Genomic DNA, 23413 nt, shown 5'->3' with positions numbered 1-23413 from the left:
AAACAATGTAACGTTGTGCAAATTCTGACATTAAGTCTTGAGGGACATGACTCAGTTTCTAAGGTAACATTATACACTATGAGCAGAGTGTTTGACACACAGTTTTTAGTAGGATCAAGATGGAAAGTTTACAGCATTTGCTTTTAAAACTGAAACGATACTTGACCTATTTTTGTACATTTTATTTATTGCTGCACACTTCTTGCACCATAAGTTTGATTATAATTGCCCTCTAGGATGAGTTTCCGTAAAAGGGATTGACTTCTTTTGAAGCTGATGAATAAGCAGCTGACTTGGATTTTATGGTCTGGTGTTTTCATTTTATTGGATTTTTCCTTTAGGTCACACACGCTTCTGAAGAGTTTAATATGTCATTTGTTACTCTAGGAAAAGGTGTCATTAGTGGTTATACTTGATTGTCAGATACATATTACATCAGACTGCATTTAGGGCCGGATCATGACTGGCACTGCCTCAGTCCTGCAGGGAAGTAAGCCCTCAGTCCGTTAGGGTTTTAGCTGCATCTTGGCTCCAGTTGCAGTGGGGAAGCAGGTCCTGTGGCTGCTATTCTCCTTGGAGAAGGACTGGTAATGGTTGGTCAGCAAAGCCAACAGGGCATGCTAAGTAATCTACACAGGTACAGGGCGGTGCAAATTACTACCCTGGCCCTAGAGTAAAGGGGCGTCGGGGAAGATTGTGACTGTGTAACAATTCCTTCACAGGGCTTCTGAGATGGTGGTTTAGCTCCACACTGCCCCTTATCTCATTTAAGCTCTTAGTAAAGTGTAACAGAAAGGAAAGCAGGTGAAACATTTCAAATGTCTGTAAAGCACATGGCATGATGGAGCCTTAATCCTGTTTGGGGTCTCTGAGTATCACTTCTGAACAAGTACTAATAAAAAGAGAACTCAGTTATAAATCACTAATCTTACCAGATATGGTGCTTTTTAAACTGACAACCAATTTTGATATCAAAGCCACAAAGATTAAGCTGCTTCTTTCCATGAGAAGGACTCTTGAATTAATGTCTCTTTAAAAACATTAGCTCAAACGTTTTGATACTGGAAAACAATACATTCTTCTGTATTTTCTTAATCATTTTATTCTTCTTATTCTTGCCAAATACTTAAGTGGCAGATGTAAATGATCACTATTGGCCTTGTTACTGTAACGGGCCTTATGCAGGTGGAGTTTACTTTTACTTCATTCCCAATTCCACTACCCCCAACAGTTCCTTCCACTAGGAATGGGAATCCAATAGCATTGGCCTTCAAGTCACATTTTCAGATCATCCACTGCTGTTTAAATCACTGCCATGAAACCTGTCTCTAGTCTTTTAAGTACAATTTACTATAAAGAAATATCCTATTGCTATTATAAAACATTCTCTGGCATGGCAGTATGTACAGTCAGTCAGTAAAATATAGTTTCCCTAACCAAAATCTTAATACTAGTTCCTCATAATGAGAAGACCAAATCCAAAAGAGAAACAATTCAGTGTTTGCAACAGGAAACATGGAGCAAAAAAATCTTCCATTTATCAGTCCTCTGATGCCATAATCCTTAAATCAGGGGTGACTGCTGTCTCAGAAAATCCTGGATATCCACGGAAGAGGGAAAAACATACACCTGACATCTGTAGCATGCCTTTTACTAACAGGCTACTGCATAATGAGATCCAAGTTCATTTTTCATTCTTTCTGGAAAGGCATTAATGACTTTATGTACAACCCTCTCCTGATGTAGCATTCAGTCCAGGTGAAGAGGTACTCTTAAACTCACAAAGCTACACTTAGATTTATTTGCAAGCATAAATTTGTGTTCCTCCAACCTAAAAGCATAAAGAGCATATTCCACAAGCACCATGTGGAGTGTTGCTTGATTGGCTATCTTAGGGTTATTCCACAACCCATTAGAAATGGTAACAGCTGTGTTTGTGTTTAATGGTCTTTGACCTTCATAATAGAATTAATCTGTTGGTGTATCCATTATGTTTGCACATGTATTGGGTTGAGCCAGTATTTCACATTGTGTGTGTTCCCTTTTTCCAAGATTGCCAAGTACATGATAACTCTGAGGGAAACTGTAGCTCACGAAAGCTTATGCTCTAATAAATTTGTTAGTCTCTAAGGTGCCACCGGTACTCCTGTTCTTTTTGCGAATACAGACTAACACGGCTGCTACTCTGAAATCTGAGGGAAACTGACACAGATACTTGCATAGAGCAGACAAGAGAGACGACTTCATTGTCGTGAGCAGCCAGCAGTGTTGTTACTTGGAGCTCAAACTCTGAACTGTTCATTCTTCTTAGAAGCTCTTAGGGTCCACCTGTAATGCTGGAAGGGCATAATGAGTGGGGTCCTGCAGGGATCGGTTCTGGGTCCAGTTCTGTTCAATATCTTCATCAATCAGTTAGATAATGGCATAGAGAGTACACTTATAAAGTTTGCAGATGATACCAAGCTAGGAGGGGTTGCAAGTGCTTTGGAGGATAAGATTAAAATTCAAAATGATCTGGACAAACTGGAGAAATGGTCTGAAGTAAATAGGATGAAATTCAATAAGATCAAATGCAAAATACTCCACTTAGGCAGGAACAGTCAGTTGTACACATACAAAATGGGAAGTGACTGCCTAGGAAGGAGTACTGCGGAAAGGGATCTGGGGTCATAGTGGATCACAGGCTAAATATGAGTCAACAGTGTAACACTGTTGTTTTTTTTTAAAAAAAAACAAAAAACAAAAAAGCAAATGTCATGGAATATATTAGCAGGAGTATTTTGAGCAAGACACAGGAAGTAATTCTTCCACTCTACTCGGCGCTGATTAGGCCTCAGCTGGAGTATTGTGTCCAGTTCTGGGCGCCACACTTCAGGAAAGATGTGGACAAATTGGAAAAAGTCCAGAGAAGAGCAACAAAAATGATTAAAGGTCTAGAAAATATGACCTCTGAGGGAAGATTGAAAAAATTGGGTTTGTTTAGTCTGGAAAAGAGAGCACTGAGAGGGGACATGACAGTTTTCAAGTACATAAAAGATTGTTACAAGGAGGAGGGAGAAAAATTGTTCTTAACCTCTGAGGATAGGACGAGAAGCAAGGGGCTTAAATTTCAGCAAGGGCGGTTTAGGTTAGACATTAAGAAAAAGTTCCTAACTGTCAGAGTTAAGCACTGGAATAGATTGCCAAGGGAGGTTGTGGAATCTCCATCATTGTGAATTTTTAAGAGCAGGTTGGGCAAACACCTGTCAGGGATGGTCTAGACTGTAGATAATACTTAGTCCTGCCTTGAATGCAGGGGACTGGACTAGATGACTTCTCGAGGTCCCTTCCAGTGATTCTATGATTCTGTGTAATGGTCTGCATAAAATAAAATAAATACGATTTTGAAGAGAGGAGCACCTCCTCTCACTACATTTACTGCTGTAAATGGCACTAAACCAAATATTTGTCAATGTTTGTGCTGTTTATGAATGGCTGTCTGTATGTGAAACAAATCAAAATTCCCTCTATCTAACTCAGATTTCTGTTTTATTGTGAAATTTCTGTAGCCATTAGAGCTAGACTACATCTAGCTGTTACTTATTACTCATCACTTCTGTACACAAGCTTCCTAGAATCTGCCTCTTTGTCGTCTTCTTATTTACTGTTCTATATTGTGGTAGCTCCTAGGAGCCCCAGTCATGAACCAGGACCCCATAGTGCTATGCTCTGTACAAACACAGAAGAAAAAGGCAGTCCCTGCTTGACTTTTGATTGTTTAAAAGTGCTGACATTTTGAAGGTCTTGTCCCCCGTAGTTTCTTGATTATCATCTCGCATTCCAATTTCATGCTCCTACTTGTATCATCAATTAATCCTGACTGCTGACCTTCACTTGAGATGCAGCATGTTACTACATTCAAATAACAATCAGCACTTCAAAGCTGAGAAGTAGCTGGAGAGCCCTTTCTTATTAATGCTTAACGTACCCTGTTTGGAATCTATAGTCATAAAAATATGTAATGCTCTTCCTTAGTGTCAATACTGAGCATTTTAGATTTGCTCTGTCCAACTGTTACAATATTATTGTATGAAATAAATGAGCTGATCTAAGTAGGAAAATTGTCTTTTTCTACTGGAAACGGTGGCTCAGTAATTATACGAATAGCATATTAATGTTTATAACAGTATACAATTTACAGGGAGAAGTTACTTTATAATACTCCTTTGTACATTTTGAGATTTGATCTTGCATTTCCTGGTTACTCAGTGTATTATGCATCTGCACTATACTGTCTGTCCAGTTTAAGGCCACGTTTGCAGCCCCATCAGGAAATTGAGAGTTATATCTCAGTAAAGACCTTACAGGCCTGCATTAGGCCCTGATGCTGTAGGATTGGATCAGGCCCCAAATTGCTTCAGATTAAATCTTTGTAGGAATGGCACCAAGAATACTGATAGCGTTCAATATATAACAAACAATAATAGACCAAATCTGTTCTGGCTTCAGAAGGAATTTTGTCTGGAAAAAAAGCTGCAAGATAAAGCACAAAGGGAAATACTTGTCTTTACGCTTTAATGTGAACCATTAAAGCCAACTCCAAACCCAAGGATTATTTGTAAACTAGCTAATCTTTACCAAAAATAAATTACAATTAATCTGTCAAAAACTGTTGTGAGATATATATACTCTACTTCAAAAACATGTATTTAATTGAAGAAACAAAACACAGAATTGTGTATTTTAAAGTTTTGACTAATTATATTGAAATAAAGTTTCACTTCTGCTTAACTTAAGAACATGATGATGATCAGACTGGGTCGGACTAATGATCCATCTAGCCAGTATCTTGTCTCTCACAGTGGCCAATGCGAGTTGCTTCTGAGAGAATGAACAGAACAGTGCACTTTTGAGTTACCTGTGCCTGGTCATCCAGTCCACCTTCTGGCAGTCAGAGGTTTAGGGACACCAACATCTTGGCTAATAGGCATTGATGGAGCTGACCTCCATTAATTTATCTAATTCTTTTTTAAACCCAGTTCTACTTTTGGCCTTCACAACATCTTGTGGCGATGAGTTCCACGGGTTAACTGTGTATTGTGTGAAGTAATTATTTTGTCTGTTTTAAAACTTCTTAATGTACTAATTATCTAAGGATTTTGATTTGAGAACCTACATTTTTTGTTTTCTTAAACTTTGTTCACAGATGTCCTTTTTTCTTTTTTTTTGAAACTTTATAAACATAGTATCAGGGCATATCCATTTATACATCAGTCTTACAATGTTCTTGTAATGGGTTGGATCACAGAAACCCGCTTGGGGACTGCCACCTGATGTGTTGAGACTACTTCTGCCCCACTTTCCCTGCCAGCTTGGGAATTCAGTGCCCTGCCTGGCTAGCCTGCTGCATACCCAGACCCAGGTCTGAACCATGTCTCCTGAAAGCTGCAGGCTTAACTGAAAACAACTTAAGAAGTGTTCCTGTCTCTAACACTCAGATGCCCAGCTCCTAATGGGGTCCAACCCCCAAATAAATCCATTTTACCCTGTATAAAGCTTATACAGGATAAACTCATAATTTGTTCGCTCTCTATAACATTGATAGAGATGCACAGCTGTTTCTCCCTCCCCCCCGCCCAGGTATTAATACATACCCTGGGTTAATTAATAAGTAAAAAGTGATTTTATTAAATACAAAAAGTAGGATTTAAGTGGTTCCAAGAGGTAACAGACAGAACAAAGTGAATTACCAAGCAAAATAAAATAAAACACACAAGTCTAAGCCTAATACAGTAAGAAAGCTGAATATAGATAAACTCTCTTCCTCAGATATGTTTCAGTAAGCTTCTATCACAGACTGGACACCTTCCTAGTCTGGGCACAAGTCTTTCCCCTGGTACAGCCCTTGTTCCAGCTCAGGTGGTAGCTAGGGGATTTCTCATGATTGCAGTCCCCTTTGTTCTGTTCCCCATCTTTATATATAATTTGCATAAGGCAGGAATCCTTTGTCCCTCTCTGGGTTCCCACCCCTCCTTCTAAATGGAAAAGCACCACGTTAAAGATGGATTCCAGTTCAGGTGACATAATCACATGTCACTGTAAGACTTCAATCCCTCATTCCTCCCAGCCTGACTCACAGGAAGGCCTGCAAGCAAACAGAGCCATCCACAGTCAATTGTCCTGGTTGATGGAAGCCATCAAGATTCCAAATTACCATTAATGGCCCACACTTTGCATAACTACAATAGGACCTCAGAGTTATATTTCATATTTCTAGTTTCAGCTACAAGAGTTATACATTTATACAAATAGGATGACCACACTCAGTAGATTATAAGCTTTGTAATGATACCTTTTGCATGAAGTGTATTCCAGTTACATTATATTCACACTCATTAGCATATTTTCATAAAATCATATAGAGTGCAATGTCACAGTTCTGTCTACTGTCTGTAGCTCTGTTGAACATGGAATATCATTTAAACTGAAGTGACAATGATATATGACCTCAAAAGAGCTGCACATTAGTATGGTTCCCCAAAAAACACTCCTGGGGCTAGCTGCATTCTGCTCAATAAGGAGGTACCTGTTCTGAGATGTTCTCATACTTTGGAAACAGTTATCTAACATGTCTGTGTGCCAGTATCCTAGAAAAGCGGATTCCCCAAAAACGGGTGATTTCAGAAAGGCATGTCACCCTGTATGTTTGTCCACTGAGCAATTTTTGCTGGTGAAAAGGCAGCTTGTAATATACAGCGTTGATACGTTGATAATGGATCTAGTAGTGTTGAGTAATTTGTGATTGACACACTTGCAAGTAGGATTTTGAGAAATACATGGCAATTCTTGTTCACGTGTATTGCCAAAGATTTTGTGTTCCTGTCCAATACAGCCAGGCTTTCAAAGTAAGGGCCAAGCAACTGCACGAGCTTAGAAACTCATACCTAGTAATATATGTGCATGAATGTTAGATGCACCCAAATGTATGTATGGAATTGAACTAATTTTGAAAGTCTGGCTCCTAATGCTAATTTTTCACTATAGTTATAGGGTTGAGATTATTATGTCTGATAAAGGAACATCTTCCCTGGAAGCCTTCCCTGAACCTGATGGGCAGAACAAGGTGGATGGCAGAGACCTATATATTTATGTAGGTTGAACTCTTATTCACATTTGGCTGAAGTATGGATATAGAACTATTCTCTGCAGCCAGATCTGTGCACACAAATCTACCAAGGAAAACAGGGTAGCATGCTCTGTACATTTTGCTGATTGGATGGTGCAAAGTCAGTTTCCTTCAACATTCAGAATCCGCATCCTTTTCTCTTTTCCCCTATGCATGTCTCATTTTCTTCAGGGAGTCCCACTCCACTGAGGGACAGTGAAGGTGCAAGTGCTACTCTTCTAATGGATCAATCTAAGGCTCTGATCCTGCAACGTGATTTCAGTGACTGCCCACATGGGCACAAGAAGTCCTGGACAGTGGATCAGGGCCTAATTTAGTAGTGAACAGCCTAACCATAGTGAGAGCAGTAATTCAACCTGCTTTATGTCAGGAGTGAAGCTTTCTTTTTGTTAGAACATGAGAGAGAATCTGATTTTGGAGTGATGCCACCAGTATCTCTAGGGCTGGTTTAATATTTCATTGAGCCCTAAGAGATGGTCTGAACAGGAATATTTTCAAAATAAAACTCACTCACTCTGAGACTAGTGGTGGATTAAGTTAAGATTTAATGGCTCAGCTGATCCAGGACTTGCACTCCAAAGGGCCCTTACGTTCCTGGGAATGATATGCCTCACTGTACCTATCCCTTATGGCTATCCCCCTTCACTTTAACATAAACACGACCACAAGTTTCTACATGTTGCTAACAGCAGACTGACTCTCTCTCTGGTCAATCCAAGCCAAATGTAGGCTATAGAGCACTAGCTTAGCTCATTGTTATTGATATTTATTTATATTATGGAGATGTCCAGAGGCCCAGAATCAACAGATAGGTGTTCCATTGTGTTCAGACATCTATGATACAGTCTCCATCCCGCAGAGAGCTGTAGCTGACTACTAAATACATATGTTTAATACAAAGAATAGTTATATAAAATTAGTTTTATTATTTTTATTATGGTAGTGCCTAGGGACACCAACCAACGTAGGGCCCTGTTGTGTGAGGCACTGTACAAACAAAATAAAAGATACAGTAGAACCTCAGAGTTACAAACTGACCAGTCATCCACACACTTTGTTTGGAATTAGAAGTACTCAATCAGGCAGCAGTTTGGACTAAAAAAAGGAAATATAGTATGGTACTGTATTAAATGTAAACTACTGAAATAAATAAAGGGAAAGTTTAAAAAAAAATTGACAAAGGAAGGAAACTGTTTCTGTGCTTTTCATTTAAATTAAGATAGTTAAAAGCAGCATTTTTCTTCTGCATAGTAAAGCCTCAAAGCTGTATTAAGTCAATGTTCAGCTGTAAACTTTTGAAAGAACAACCATAATGTTTTGTTCTGAGTTACAAACATTTCAGAGTTATGGTCAACTTCCATTCCCGAGGTGTTCGTAACTCTAAGGTTCCACTGTACAATCTAAACAGACCAGATAGACCAAGGGTTGGGAGGGAAGGGGTGTAACTCACAAGCAGAGTGCTGGTTTGGAAACATTATAGCAGTTCCGTGATTATTTTTTTGTTCTTGGGGTTTTTTTGTTTTTGTTTTTTGTATTTCTTTAAATAATTGGGGTTTTGTTAGGAGAGGGTTAGCTAAGGAGAGAGATAAAGGGAAGGAGAAGAGACACTGAAGGAAGAAGAATATAAAAGAAGGGGTAGGTAAAATGAGGCTGCAGCAAAAAGACTTTGAGGAAGAAGACAGGAGGGAGTTGAGCAAATAGACTGTCATCAGAAGAGAAAAAATGTCCAGTATAAAATTGTAAAAAGCCATTGGGCACTGATGGCTTGTTTTAAAACAAAGCATCAGATGCTTAATCTTCATTAATTTTAGCCACTTCAGTCAAGCTAGTAAACCTCCAAAGCTTTAGGAAAGAACTGCAACGCTTTGAAAAATTTATTAATCTTATGTTCTGTTTTAGAATCTGAATGATCAAAAATACATCATTTCCCCCCCAAGATTATGATCCAGATTCTGCTGTTGTGTAAACCCATAATAACTCCAGTGACTCCAGCACAGGTATTCTGAAATTAGGGTTGTTACCAAGATTACAATCTGGTCTAAGGGTTTAGCTTTATTCAGTAATAAATTGTTTGTTTCCTTTAACTTTGTTCTGCTTTTAGAGAATAAACATGTAAATATTGGGGGGAACGGAGGGCAAGGGGAACACAAGCAAATCCTCCAACTAAAACAATGCTTGTTAACTTTCATACCTGCTATCTATATATTTTTTGGCCAAGCACCTCAACCTACTCTGTCTCTACCTCCTTAAACTAAAGTGCTAGATGGAGACAATATGATAAATGAAGTTGAGCCAGAAGTGATTCTCAACTCTTGGGGCCTGAGATGCATTTCTAATGGTAGCAAATTCTAGAGCTGCAGTAATCTATTTTTCAAATAGTCACTCTCAACCTTAACTATTGCAGAGCTGCTGTTTAATGTTTGGAAAATGACACCCATGATGATTATTATGGAAGAGGCTGGTCTGTTCAGTTTCTTGCTTTCCACCAGTACTAAATATGGAGCCTGTTTATACACAAACTCAAGAGCCAATGGCCACTTTACCCATGGGGGGGAGAAAATCTCGGAGGATTCTCTTTGCTGGGCTTTCTCCCCTACTGTTCTACTGAGGAAGATGGTGTATGGTGGGGCTGGCAGCTACAATCTGATTAGGAAAACTGCAGGCTGTTTGAATTAACAAACAATAGGTTTCAGAGTAGCAGCCCTGTTAGTCTGTATTTGCAAAAAGAAAAGTAGTACTTGTGGCACCTTAGAGACTAACAAATTTATTTGAGCATAAGTTTTCGTGAGCTAGAGCTCACTTCCGATGAAGTTAAATTTGTTAAACAATAGGTCTGACTCTTCACTAATTTACACCTATGTAAACTGAAAGTAACTCCATTGATTTCAATGAAGTTACAGTCATGTAAAATTATTGAGGGGAGAATTAGGCCCTATATATGTAATGGGTGGTACTCTTTTATTACACTACAAATAATGCTGCACTATGCCAAATCAATGGGAAATGATGTTGGCCTGGTATTTCTAAATCCTGCTATTGTAATTCTGGACATTATCCCTCTCCACTGATTTTGATGACAGTTTGGCAGTTGATTTCATGGAAACATGAGCAGGTTCTCTTCATATGATTTTCTGGTGCACAGTGACACCTATAGAAAGTAAGTTATAGCACATAGAAATATGGTTTTCATATCCAACATTACTTTTTGGTTTTAGGTAGTTACAGTTCTTTTGGTATATGCTTTTGTGGTTTTTTTCCTTCAGTGAATATTTGTAATTGCATTTCATATAAAGCCTTGCAAAATTCTCATGAACATATTCCAACCCAGATACAAAAACAACTATCACACCCTGATAAAGAGAACAGTAACAATTCTTTTAAAATGTATAGTTTTTTACTCCCCCATCCAAAGAAAATTGCCCATCCTGAGTGGGTGGGTGGGTAAACAGAAATTTGCAAGGCTACAATGTTGGGTGGGTATCTATATGTAGCTATTAGCTGAAGCTTTCTTTTTGATTTAACAGTACTGTTTATGCTGGCCTTGCCCTTCAGATCACTTTAACTATTATCAGATGTTTTTCATTAGTAACATAAGTTTAAAATAAAATGGAGATGCATAAAATGTATTGTAATGAGATGCAAACTTCAGTAACTTTAAGGAATGATATAAATATGTGCATCCAGTACTGCTTTCAGGGATATTTACTGTCATTATGTTAGGTAAGAACTTTATAATACTGTGGGTGTCCTGCATGATGGTGGTGGTTCTACCAGAGTATATAATTTTGTTGTTTTAAAGAGTATTTTTTTCTAAATAGCCTGATCCTATAATGTACACATGCGTCCGATGAAGTGAGCTGTAGCTCACGAAAGCTTATGCTCAAATAAATTTGTTAGTCTCTGAGGTGCCACAAGTACTCCTTTTCTTTTTTGTGAATACAGACTAACACGGCTGCTACTCTGAAACCTGTGATTTCACTGGAATTGAGCTTGATTTACTCTAATGTATGTTAGAGTTGAATCAGGCCCTGGGGATGTTAAGAAAAATAAGTATTCTTAGGCTGTATCCTACAAAGACTTAGGCATATGTTTAACTTGATGCATTGTGCATAGTCCCATTGACTTTAGGGGGACTACTTGTTGTGTAAAGTTAAATGTGTCTTTGCAGGATTGGAGCCTTGGGCTGCTGTGTCTCCTAACTTATGTTAATAAAACAGCCTCCTTGATGACTACTTTTTTTAAAGTGGGTTTGGAGGAAAGAAGTAAAAATTCCACTCCAAATGTGAGAACAGGAGAAAGATCATGTTTGGGTTTTTTTTGTTCATGAAATCTGTCTCCAAGAAAGTAATTTATTAAATATGGAGATGGCAGTAGACACATGTGCAGGCTCTGAACTTAAAAAGAAAGTGCGCTTTTCTGGCATTAATTTTAGTGAGGACTCTTATTCATGCTTTGTGCTTAAAGATCTAATTTTCTTTGGGACGTTTTCTTAAAAAAGCAGTTGAGACAGTTTTCCGTTTTCTTAAGATATTCGTTTTTTTTCTCTGTAGTGTTGTGAAGTAATCGCCTGGTACTAAATGTATTATAATTGAGGTTAGAAAAATTATTTGATTATTGTGCATAAATAAAAATCCAATGTCTGATTTTTATCAGGGCCTGTCTACACAGTCAATTTGGTGGAATAACCATGTATTCAATATACCTGAGATTGTGTGAGTGATGCAACCTGACATGCCGTGATAGAATAGCACAACAGAATGACACCTGGAAAATTGCAAACTAATTAGCAATCACAAAAGTGTTTAAATTTTATTTTTAAAGCACATACAAGTGGTGCCCTTTGGCACCCATGTCTGAATATTTTCCTTGACATTTTTGGCAAAAATGTTGCTAGCTGACATTATTGGTTACTTTGTATTTGACTCTACCTTTGAGTGGGAAAGAAAATAAACTAATGATACTTCATTGGAGCAGAAGGACATATTTATGACACATGCAGTAAAATTTTGATAATATATGTAAAATCTTTGCCAAAATGTTTAAAACCCTTAGGAGGAATAAATGAACGAAACAACTGCCTCCGTAAAAACAGAAACAAATAATAAAAGGTGTTGTAAACAGTGGGTACTAACAGGAAAAATAAGGATTGCTATTTACCAGTATCTTATTCACATCTGTTAAACTGCAATAAAGTACATTATTGTGCTGTTTTGGAACATGCACATTCTTTGTGAAGAGACAGCATAACTTAGATGCAAAGCTCCAGTGGATTTACTAGTAGAAATCTTAAAGCTTTTAACATTCTTCACCTTGTGGAGAGTTACCTCATATTATTCTCTGGATTTACTTTTTTATTGTTTAGGTTCACTAAATTGGGGCTGAACATTAGAAAAAAATGTAAAATGAAGTTTGTGCATAAGAAACCATCACTGATAATTGAAGAGAACACTGTTTCATCTATTTACTGGCTTCCAATATGCCTTTGCAAACCCATGAAATATAATTTGCAGGAATCCTTCAATTACTGCACAACTGTTACTGAGGGAGACATCTGGAAAGTGTCTCTCATTAATTCTGATTTTGACAGAGGCAGTAATCAAGTCTGCTCAATGTAATGAAACTGACCAGAGTCTGAGATATTGCATTTGTTTGTGGCTTGTATTTTCTTTCACTGAATATTAACATCGTTTCTAAATCTTGCACTCTAGCAAGTGACCCTGACATTCTGTAAGTTTTGACATGCTCTGTACAAAAGAGCAAGATACTACATCAACAGAGACAGGTGTAGGAGAAAATCTCCTTGGGTTGAAAGCCATATATGTTAGATGCGAAACAGATTGATTCCAGAAGAGCAGAATGTCTTTGCAGCTCCCTCGGAGTTGTGGAACTGCTTTGGGTGGGGAAGGAGAGCCTGGAGCACTAATGTAAATAAACTTCCCCCATCCTCATAATTATCTATACTGTACCTGTACCCCTCTACCCATGCGTAACCTGCAGCACTTTCTGCAACCTCAGGATTGGATTAATTCCCATCATGGGCCCTTTGTCTCCCAAGATCCAATTGTCCAAAGCATTTTAATTTAATTATAATGACTTTAATTAAATCAGAAGGACCAGTAACATGGAAATGAGGTACCAGCAAAATAATCAAGTTAGCACAGTCCTTGTTTAAAAGCTACATCCTGCCTCACTGGAAGAAGAAGAATTGAGTTAACAGAGAAAGCACTATTCTCTCACCCCTAGGGTGAGCACAACTCATGGTTGAAGCACATTGGCAGAGAATGGTGAGGAAGCTTGCACTGATGCAACTCCTGCTGTACCTGCTCTGTGGGCAAATGGAGGAAATGTATATCATCACAGCTGGCAATTCAGTAAACCTCACAAACACTACATTAACTTATTTTAAAAAATATGTTGGATCCTTGTACTCGGAGTTCTCTTATAACTTCTGGAAATCCTGCTGTCTCTTTTAAGCAGGTTATTAAAGATAGTGGTTTGGACAAACAAATTTGAGAATGAAATCCATCCTGCCAACTGAAACACACATAAGAAATGTGACACATGGAGAACGCAAGAATGGTCCATCTAGCTCAGTATCCTGGCTTCCGACTGGAGCCAAAGCGAGATGCTTCAGAGGGAATGAACAGAACAGGGCAGTTATCTAGTGATCCGTCCCCCTGGCGTCCAGTCCCAGCATCTGGCAGTCAGAGACTGAGGAACATCCAAAACATGGGGTTGCATCCCTGACCATCTTGGTTAATAGCCACTGTTGGACCTCTCCTCCATGAACTCATTTTATTCTTTTTTGAACCGGTTATGCTGTTGGCCGTCACAACATCCCTTGCCACGAGTTCCACAGGTTGACTGTGTGCTGTATGAGGTACTTCCTTAGGTTTGTTTTAACCCTCCTGCCTAGTACTTTCATCTGGTGACCCCTAGATCTTGTATTATGTGAAGGGGGGTAAATAACGCTTCCTTTATTCACTGTCTCATGATTTTATAGACCGCTGTCATATTCTCCCCTCCCCCCAACCCCAGTTGTCTCTTTCTCAGGCTGAACAGGCTAAGCCTTTTTACTCTCCTCAGATAGAAACTGTTTCAGACCCCTAATGGTTTTGTTGCCCTTTTCTGTACCTTTTCCAAGTCTCATATATCTTTTTTTTTTTTGAGAGGGAGCGACCAGAACTGTGCACGGTATTCAAGGTATGGGTGTAACATGGATTTATATAGTGACATATTATCTTCTTATCTATCCCTTTCCTAATGGTACCTAAGGCTATGTCTACACTGGAAACTTCAAAGCGCTGCTGCGGGAGAGCTCCCGTGGCAGCGCTTTGAAGCGTGAGTGTGGTCGCACGTGAGCACTGGGAGAGAGCTCTCCCGGTAATCCACCTCCACGAGGGGATTAGCTCCGAGCACTGGGAGCGCAGCTCCCAGCACTCGAGGCCTGTCTATACTAGTGCTTTAAAGCGCTCAGACTTGCAGCGCTCGGGGGGGGGTGATTTTTCACACCCCTGAGCCAGCAAGTTAGAGCACTATAAAATGTAAGTGTAGACAAGCCCTAACGTTCTGTTAACTATTTTGATTGCCAGTGCACATTGAGGGGATGTTTTCAGAGAACTAGCCATAATGACTCCAAGATCTTTCTTGATTGGTAACAGTTAACTTAGACCTCATCGTTTTGTATGTATAGCTGAGATTGTTTTTCCAGTGTGCATTACTTTGCATTTATCAACACTGAATTTCATCTGCCATTTTGTTGCTGCTGAACTATTGTAAATAAAAGGTATGATTCAGGAGAAGCACTTAAGCCCATGCTTAAGTCCCATTGAAGTTCAAAAGGACATCGGTATGCATAAGAGAGATGCTTGAATAGAGATGCTTTTCTTATTCAGGATCTGTATGAACCTTATTTTTTTAAAGTCTCATTTGTGCATGTAATTGTGGCTGCTGTTTGCAGAGAGTAACTATGATAGTGCATGAAAATGTTGATATAGGCTTCTAAGAGCCAAATTTTGCCTTCCTTATTCATACTGAATAATCCCTTATTATGCAATTAGTCACATTGATTATGCTTAGTAAGACACTATTTGTTGTGAATAAGGATGGCAAAATTGGGCCCTAAATGGTGGTAACTGTAGTGCAGGCCAGTTCTCTCCCCTTTTAACTGAATTTGGAAGGGTTCATGCAGCTGTAATGAGAAGACACTTACCACAACTATTGTAATGGAACATTTCAGCAAGAAGAAAACTAGCTTCTTCTGTAGCTTGCCCTGAATTCTCAGCCCTCTGAGGAGTGCATGAAGCCCTGCTCTTATCAAAATTTAATGTTTCAGAATTTGGGTGAATCCTGGATAGAGATTAGCTGATCAAGAAGCAATAATTAACAAGAGAGTTCAGATGCATCAGTATATTTCCAGACTGTTAGGTTTAGTATTTTAGTGATGCTTTTCATGACTCTATTTTCCATTCTGTGTAGACACCTCTTTATGTTGTCAACCATGGGGAGACTGGGCCAATTCGATGCAACAGATGCAAAGCCTATATGTGTCCCTTCATGCAGTTCATTGAAGGGGGAAGAAAGTATCAATGTGGATTTTGCAACTGCATAAATGATGGTAAGTGACATTTATCTACTATTTGTGTATATTATTCATTCATTAATGCTAACAGGAAACTGCATCTGTAGTATTATTTTATTGATTTACTTACTTGGAGTCAAATCCTGGCCCCATCAAAGTGAATGGGAGTTTTTACCATGCATCTGTATAGGGCAGTCAGTACTTCATCTATGGAGTCTTTTTGGCATGTTATTCTCCATGATCCAAATTCTCTATTCCTAGTCAGCCTGAATAACTTATTTAACTTTTGAAAACATTTATTGATCAGATTTTCAGCTTTTGCAAATCAGCTTGGTTCTGTTGAAATCAGGGAAGCTGCTCTGATTTTCATGGAGGATCGAGCCTTTGCATCTCATATCAATAGAAAAGATTTCAGGAAATATAACTGAACAATTTTGAAGAAATAGCAGTAATTGAATATACTACATTACAAAAAATAAAGTTCAGTAGAGTTCTTCTGGTGACACCTTCACTCTTCTGTTTCCTTTTATGGAGGTAAAAATATGGAATTGGATTTCTTCATTATCATTTTAAACTGAGAATAACAGCTCTTTAACTGGTGCTAGGGAGACAGAACATTGCAACAATTAAAACACACTTTTTTTAATGATGTGGCCTTGAATGGATAGAAATACTAGACCCAGTTTTTCTTTCTGTTATGGCCCTTTTGCTCCACTCCTCAAAGGCACTGTACACTTAGTAAAACCAGCAGTTAGGGAATTCATCCAGTTTAGGCTGAATCTCAAAATGACTTAGCCAGAGTAATGGGGGGCATTTCCAGTGAAAAGTGCTTCTGCTCCTTACTGGTTCTCCTGCTGCAGAGCAACTGGGCACAAATTTGACCCCTGTGGCTGCTCTAAACAGCCCTCAGACAGTGCCAGAATAAGGGCAGCATAATCATGGTGTAAAGCCTCTTTTGCTTTCAGCACCGCTCTGTTGTTTTCTATATATTCCTTTACCATGCAGCCAGAACAGAGAATTGGGCCCTACATTTGATGTGCAATGCAACTACAATTGGAAGATGATTTCTTGACAACATCCTGTCATATGGTGGACCTTCAGCTAGTTGTTCTGCGTATGAAAATTATGAGTCAGATGTGCCCAGTAAGATTGCATATGAATTATTTTTTAAATAGTTTACTAAGAAAATATGCAGAAACTCTGGTCAAATCCACTTTTAAAAAGAAATATACTGTAACAAAATACAGCAATGCAAAACAACGAAATCCAGTCTGTAGCTTCATCAAAAGTTTTCTTTTTTAAGTGCTTTGTCAACACAGGATATGTTTTTGCTCTATTCCAAACTGCTAGCTAGAATTTCAAATGAAAATAAATACTTAAGTGCCTGGCAAAGAACAAATATTTAGAACAACTTAAGAGTAGTCATGTCTGTGACCATGCATTTAATGGTTAAATCACCTATTAATCTTACTGTGACAAGGCTTGGTTTTCACAGAAGATACCATGCCATATTTGTTCAAGTGTGCTGCATGTGACTCATAAGTAAGCGTTCTTTTGCTTTTGGCTGGATCCCAAATCTTTGCCAGAACTAGTCTTTCTAGACGTTTGTATCAAGTTGGATTTCCTCAGCAGGATCACAGTGGTATAGTGCTTTCCCTAATACAGTAATCTTTTCAACTCTGAAACATGAACCTTGAAAGATTCATGCCAACTCTTTTTTGGCTTGAAGCTCAGTCTTTTGGGTAAAGTATAGCAGATAGCAAGTTGTATTGTTTGTTCAATTTAAATTCTCATAAACACATTCTGCGTGCATTATAAACAGTGTAAATATCGTCATGTATTCATTAGAATATCAGTTTAAAGCATACTTTGTACTTCTATTGTGCCTTTCATCCAAGAGTCTTAAAGCACTTTACAACCTTTAATTGAGCCTCAAAACTCCCCTGCAAGGTAGGTAAGCATTATCCCCATTTTACAGTTCGGGAAAACTGAGATGTAAAAAGCTTAAGTGAAGGTATCCGAGAAGTAACTTTTGAAGGGTTGCTGCCTTCTCTTGCTCTAAAAATTAGAGAAGAAATGTTACTGCCATCCTCCAGTTTAGATGCAACTATTTAATTTTCTTAGGACTCGTTTCCTAAGGTTGTCAAGAATCCTGCAGTAATCTGTGATTCACTTTTAGTTGTGAAGTCCTGCACCTCTCCTCTGTTTGCGGAATGCTCCCAACTCAGTGGAACAGAACAGAAGGCCAGGATTTGTAAACCCTACTAGAGCAACCTTCTGTGCAGCAGGACTTATGGGTGGAGTGGGACTGGCTAGTGGAGAGGTGGTGCTGATGACTCTGACTCTGCAGATCCATCGGCATCTGTCACTGGGACTATGACAGCTTCAGGTTTGTAGTAGCAAGCCTGGAGTAGTCCTTCTGTCCCTGCATCCTTGGAAAGGCAGATTCTTCTCCCCAGCCTGTACCATCCACAGCTACTCAAGCTTTTACAGGATGAGTGTGGAAGTTTCAAGTGTTCATGAGGGAAAACATCCAGACCTTCAAACACAGTAGGAGCACATGTGACAATAAGCACAAAATAACTTTTTTCTTTTTAAAACTGGGCTGTTTCTGCATAAAATTAGTTTCCCAGCTAAGCATTTGCATTCCTTCCTCAAGTAGTGAAATGGGAGACTGCATTGGTTCTGTTGTGTTTATTAAAAGAAGAAAAATTAGTTTTACTGTTTTTCTTTAGTCCCTCCATTCTTCTTTCAACATCTGGATCACGTTGGCAGAAGAACAGACCACTATGAGAGGCCAGAGTTATCTCTAGGATCATATGAATATGTCGCTACATTGGATTATTGCAGAGTAAGTATTTCCAGCATGGAAAACTGTTTACAAATGTATGTCAAAACAAACTGAATCTTTTAAATACCTAAAGCAGAATAAAGTCTTTTTCTGCTTCACACCAGAAGTTCAGAAGTCTATGAACATTTTTAAAATTGTAGCTGGAAGCATGGAATGATATACCAAAACTAACCTCCTCCTCCCCATCCACTCCCACATGAACATTGTTGCTCGTGGTTTCTGTTATAACAATTGTTGAATTATATCATTGTCAAATAATAATTACAAAGCATTGCAGCAAAGGTTGTGGATCCACTAAGTTTCAGCTGGGGCCTTGATTTGGTCTTAACTATATGGCATTGTTCTAGAGGCTACAGTTGAGATTTTCAAAGCAGTGTCACGTGTTAGTCACATGTCTTCTATTAATTTTAAAGGCAGATGTGTGGCTAAATCTCATTCTCTGCTTTGAAAAATCTCAGCCTAAGAATTTGACCTGAAACCTTTCATTTCTGGGAAAACTGGTATATTTGACCACTATGTTAGCTGTAGAAGTATGGTTTGGTCTTCATATTATGAACTCACTGAGGGCCTCATCCAAAGCCCATTGAAGTGAATGAAAGTCTTTCCCTTGTTTCCGGTGTACTTTGGGTAAGGCCCTTAAACTAGTTGGGGAGTGGGGGAATTAAGAGAATTCCCAGTAGAGCTTGAACAGTTCAGCATGGTTAACTGTTAAAATAAATCATAATGGTTGTGGGTGGCTTAGAGATCTGAGCTTTGGGTTTGAAACAGACTACTTGGAGCCACAATTTCATAACCCAGCAGGGTCACACAAAACCTTTACATTTCTGTGGTTGATAAACTGAGTTTTCTCTGTTCTTTGTAGATGTGAATGATCCCTGGTACTTTTGGTAAAAGTAATGGTTTGCCTAATGTTCTTGGCTAAACGTACACTTCCCATCCCCACTTGTGTGCGTACAGGTTGCTGTGCGCAGCATGTCTGCTTGGCTGCCTTCCTACTCCAGAGGTGGCTTCAGATTGTGAACCTGTCCTTAACAGGAGTTCATTTTTTAAAATAATTGCAGACACGTCATGTGCTTATCTTCAGAAACAGTTTAACTCAGTCAGATGTCTAAGCACATTGTTCTTAGAGCTCAGACATCTAAACACCTTAAATGGAGGAAAAGATTTTAAAATCCAGCCCTTTGTTAATTTACACCATGTACAGCATTTGTGTGCAACCTTTTAGATTTTTCTGTCTTCTTCTATGGGGAAGTCAGTAATAGCTGATCAAACTCCTTATCCATGTTAGAAATGTGGCCAGAAATTAATGTAAGCTTAATCCAGAAAAGTGTTGATAAAAATAAAGTGTAGGTACATGTTAAGTCTCTTGTAAAATCAAGACATATTAAAAATGCCCCCCCACTCCCAGTGAGACTGATCAAGTAAATAGCTTTCTCAAATTAACATTAAGTAGCAGACCACATCTCTGAAGATAGATTGGGCTAGTATTTGATCATGGTTCCTGTTAATAGTAAACTGGTGACAATTAGTGACTGAACAGTGATGGAGTGTTTCCACTCACAGAAAACACGTGTGGTTATTTATATTAGCTTACATAAAGAATTATTTTCCTACGGGCCCTAATCCTGCAAGGAGAAGTGTGTGGTTGGATCCCTATGTCCACATGGAGCCCTATGGGATTCAGGAGGGCTCAGTGCAGGTGGAGGGATTTGTCTTGGTGGTTCTAGTGCACAATCAAGACCTGAAAGGACAAAAAATGGTTTATCGTTTTGGGTATGTCCTAGATTTGTTCGAACACACATGCCACGCACATAAAATAATTTGAGAGAACTTGCTGGTATTTTCCCAAGTATGAAGTATTTAAATTCTTGTTTGAACATGCCTTTGCTAGCTTTTAGCTTAATTCACAGTATATCAAGTGTGATGTTCTCTGTCCATGATGGAGCTCTAAGACATCCACATTCAGTTCTCATTGTAGACCAACAAAACTCCTATTAGCTTCAATGGAGGGAGGATCAAAGTAATGATAAGCTTAAGAATTTAGTCTGAGCCTGCATAGTCTTTAATGCCCTTAATGTCCATTGAAGTCAGGATTTGGCTTCAGAACATCAACTAAGATTTTAGTTGCTAAGATTTTAGTCAGCATGTGTTTTTGTTGTTAGTAAACTTGAGGAACTCAGCAAGCTGATTAGCTGACTCCATAGTTCACTGGAGGCCTGATCCAAAGATAACTGAAATGATTGGGAACCGTTTCATTGACTTCACTGGGCTCTGGATCAGGTCTGAGATCTGAAATGAGCTCAAGTAGGAACGAATATATATAGTTTCATTCCATTTACTGTAGCTGAGGTTCCTGCATGATATAGGGAGGAGGAGGAATAGGAATATAGTGCAGGAACCTTAGCTACAGTAAATGGATGTCTCTCCATCAGTGTCAATAGAACTGTGCTGATTTATGGCAGCTGAAGAGCTGCCCCATAACTTTTGAAAATGAATTTGTCTATTGGGTTTGTCAACTAAAATATCTTCAAGATATGTTTTGTTTGTTCTAGAACAGCGTTTCCCAAACTTGGGATGCCGCGTGTTCAGGGAAAGCCCCTGGCAGGCCCGGCCGGTTTGTTTACCTGCCGCATCCGCAGTTTGGCCAATCGTGGCTCCCACTGGCCGTGGTCCCCTGTGACCGACCAACAGGGGCTGCGGGAAGCAGCATGGGCCGAGGACCTACCAGCCGCCGCTTCCCGCAGCCCCCATTGGCCTGGAACAACGAACCGCGGCCAGTGGGAGCCGCGATCGGCCAAACCTGCAGATGCGGCAGGTAAACAAACCGGCCTGGCCCGCCAGGGGCTTTCCCTGCACAGGTGGCGTCCCAAGTTTGGGAAACACTGTTCTAGAATATGATTCTTTTTGATGCTTGCATCTTCAGGTAATAGTTTTTATATCCAAAGCTCTTGTCACAAAGCTTAATTCATTCAGGAGTTCTGAGAAGTAGCTTTTTGTCAAGGAGCATGCTATTATAATAGTCTTGTCACAAGTGCACGTTGGTGTGGATTGGTTTCAAGATTTTTTTAAAAAAAATAAATCCGTTAGAAATATAAAGCCTCTTTGGAAGTGTTATGCTATTGCCTGTTGGGAATCTGACAGAGTTATTTGAGATTTTTTTTCCTTTGGTCTGAGTCAGTAAAGTTTTTTTTTTTTTCTAAATCTCAGACCAAAACTGAAGGATCACTTCCTTTGTGCTTATAAAACAATGAGGATGAACAGCTACAGAAAATGTTAACAAATAACAGCTGTTTTGTATTATTGCTCTTCTGTTAGGCGGATGTGGCAAAAGCACAACATCTTATTTCTATCATATATCTGTCAGAAATTAGCCAAGATCTTTTTACAAACTGCTGTGGGATTTACAAAAGTATATTTGATTTTTTTAAGTAGGGTCCAAATACTGAAATCAAAACAGCTTATAAAAACATGGCCTGATTTTCCTCCCAGATCAGTAGAACTCCTGCCTTACGATGGTGTAACTGAAGGCAGAATGAGGGCCATAATTTTAAGTTGAGGGTAAATATATGGGGGATGGGAATGTTATAATTGAGGGAATAGGTAATGAGAAAGTGGAGTTTATCATTTATAGGGTTGTGTTTCAAATATGACTCAATAAGTGACTGGAACTATTTATCTGATGGCTGTGGAACAGCATACATGATTGGCTTTGGACCATTTCCTAGAGGATGGGTGTCCATCTCATAAAAACAAGCAAGCAAGCAAAAACACCATTGCACGAGACCTTAAATAACAATCATTGCTAGGGAAGCTAAAGACTGAATAGCCATGGAAACTGAACTACTGTCACCCCTAGCAGTGCCTTTAGAACAAAGCCAAGGAACATTTTTGTGAAACATTTTAGGCCAGGTCTTATACTACAAAGGTTTGTTGCTTTGTTTGTAGCTATATTAGTGGTGTGAAAAAACCATACTCCCAGCCAACATACTTATGCTGGCGAAGCCCCTGTGTAGACACAATTATTCTGGCAGAAGAGTGCTTTCAGCTTAGCTAATTTGTTTGGGGAAGTGGTTTAGCTACTCTGATAAGAAAAACTCCTGTTGGCATACGCTGTGTCTACATTAGGGAGCTCTGCTAGTACAGCTGAACCAGCAATAGCATTTCTAGTGTAGATAAAGGGTTAGAGAAGTTTGCATCACTGCTGCCCATGCCATATTTGATTTGTGTTATGAATAAAGGACTTCAGTGTCTGGGTTGGTCAAACAAGTGTGTGTCATTAAGCATTAAACACACTTAACCAACTTCACCAAAAAAGGACATTCCACCAGAGAAGTAGGTTGCATCATGGAACGGGCCACCCAAGAACCTGCTTCAATCTGGCAATAAAACTCCCTCTGACTGTGCACTCTTAGTTGTTACTTACCCTGTACATGTTGCAGTGTAGAGTGGTATCATTAAACAGTGACAACCCATACTCAATGGTGACCACATTCTTAAAGAAATCTTTCTTGAACTCCTTCTTCTGGCCTTCCAACAGCCCCCCAGCCTCACCAAGCTCATCATCAGAAGCAAGCTCCTCACAGACCAGGACACACCTGCACTCAAAGCTGCAGCAGACCCTGCCAGAACAACAGATACGAAACCTGCAGACATTTCTCCACTGCTACAATGATCAACAACCCACCTCTCTGCAAAGACACACCTTTCATGGTTCCTAAGCATGCTTAGCGCAACATGTGATATCCCCACCAAAGGCCCTAGTACAACTAAATAGGTGAAACCGGTCAATCACTATGCTCTTGAATGAACTCTTTCA

At 39.2% G+C, this 23413-nt stretch overlaps 1 protein-coding gene across 4 annotated transcripts in view; it reads left to right on the top strand.

The window, feature by feature from the left end:
- Positions 1 to 23413, top strand: part of SEC24D (SEC24 homolog D, COPII coat complex component) — a 92720-nt gene that overhangs the window by 39020 nt on the left and 30287 nt on the right. For all 4 annotated transcript variants that reach the window (XM_043513422.1, XM_038399222.2, XM_043513421.1 and 1 more), the window contains exons 9-10: positions 15644 to 15782; positions 18482 to 18597. In XM_043513422.1, the coding sequence (XP_043369357.1) occupies positions 15644 to 15782; positions 18482 to 18597 (255 nt within the window). The remainder of the gene's footprint in view (positions 1 to 15643; positions 15783 to 18481; positions 18598 to 23413) is intronic.

This window comes from Dermochelys coriacea, chromosome 4 (assembly GCF_009764565.3).
Source record: "Dermochelys coriacea isolate rDerCor1 chromosome 4, rDerCor1.pri.v4, whole genome shotgun sequence".
In the NCBI taxonomy this organism is placed as follows: Eukaryota; Metazoa; Chordata; order Testudines; family Dermochelyidae; genus Dermochelys; species Dermochelys coriacea.
Note: the sequence above shows the minus strand (reverse complement) of the source record. Positions and strands in the feature narration are given on the sequence as shown.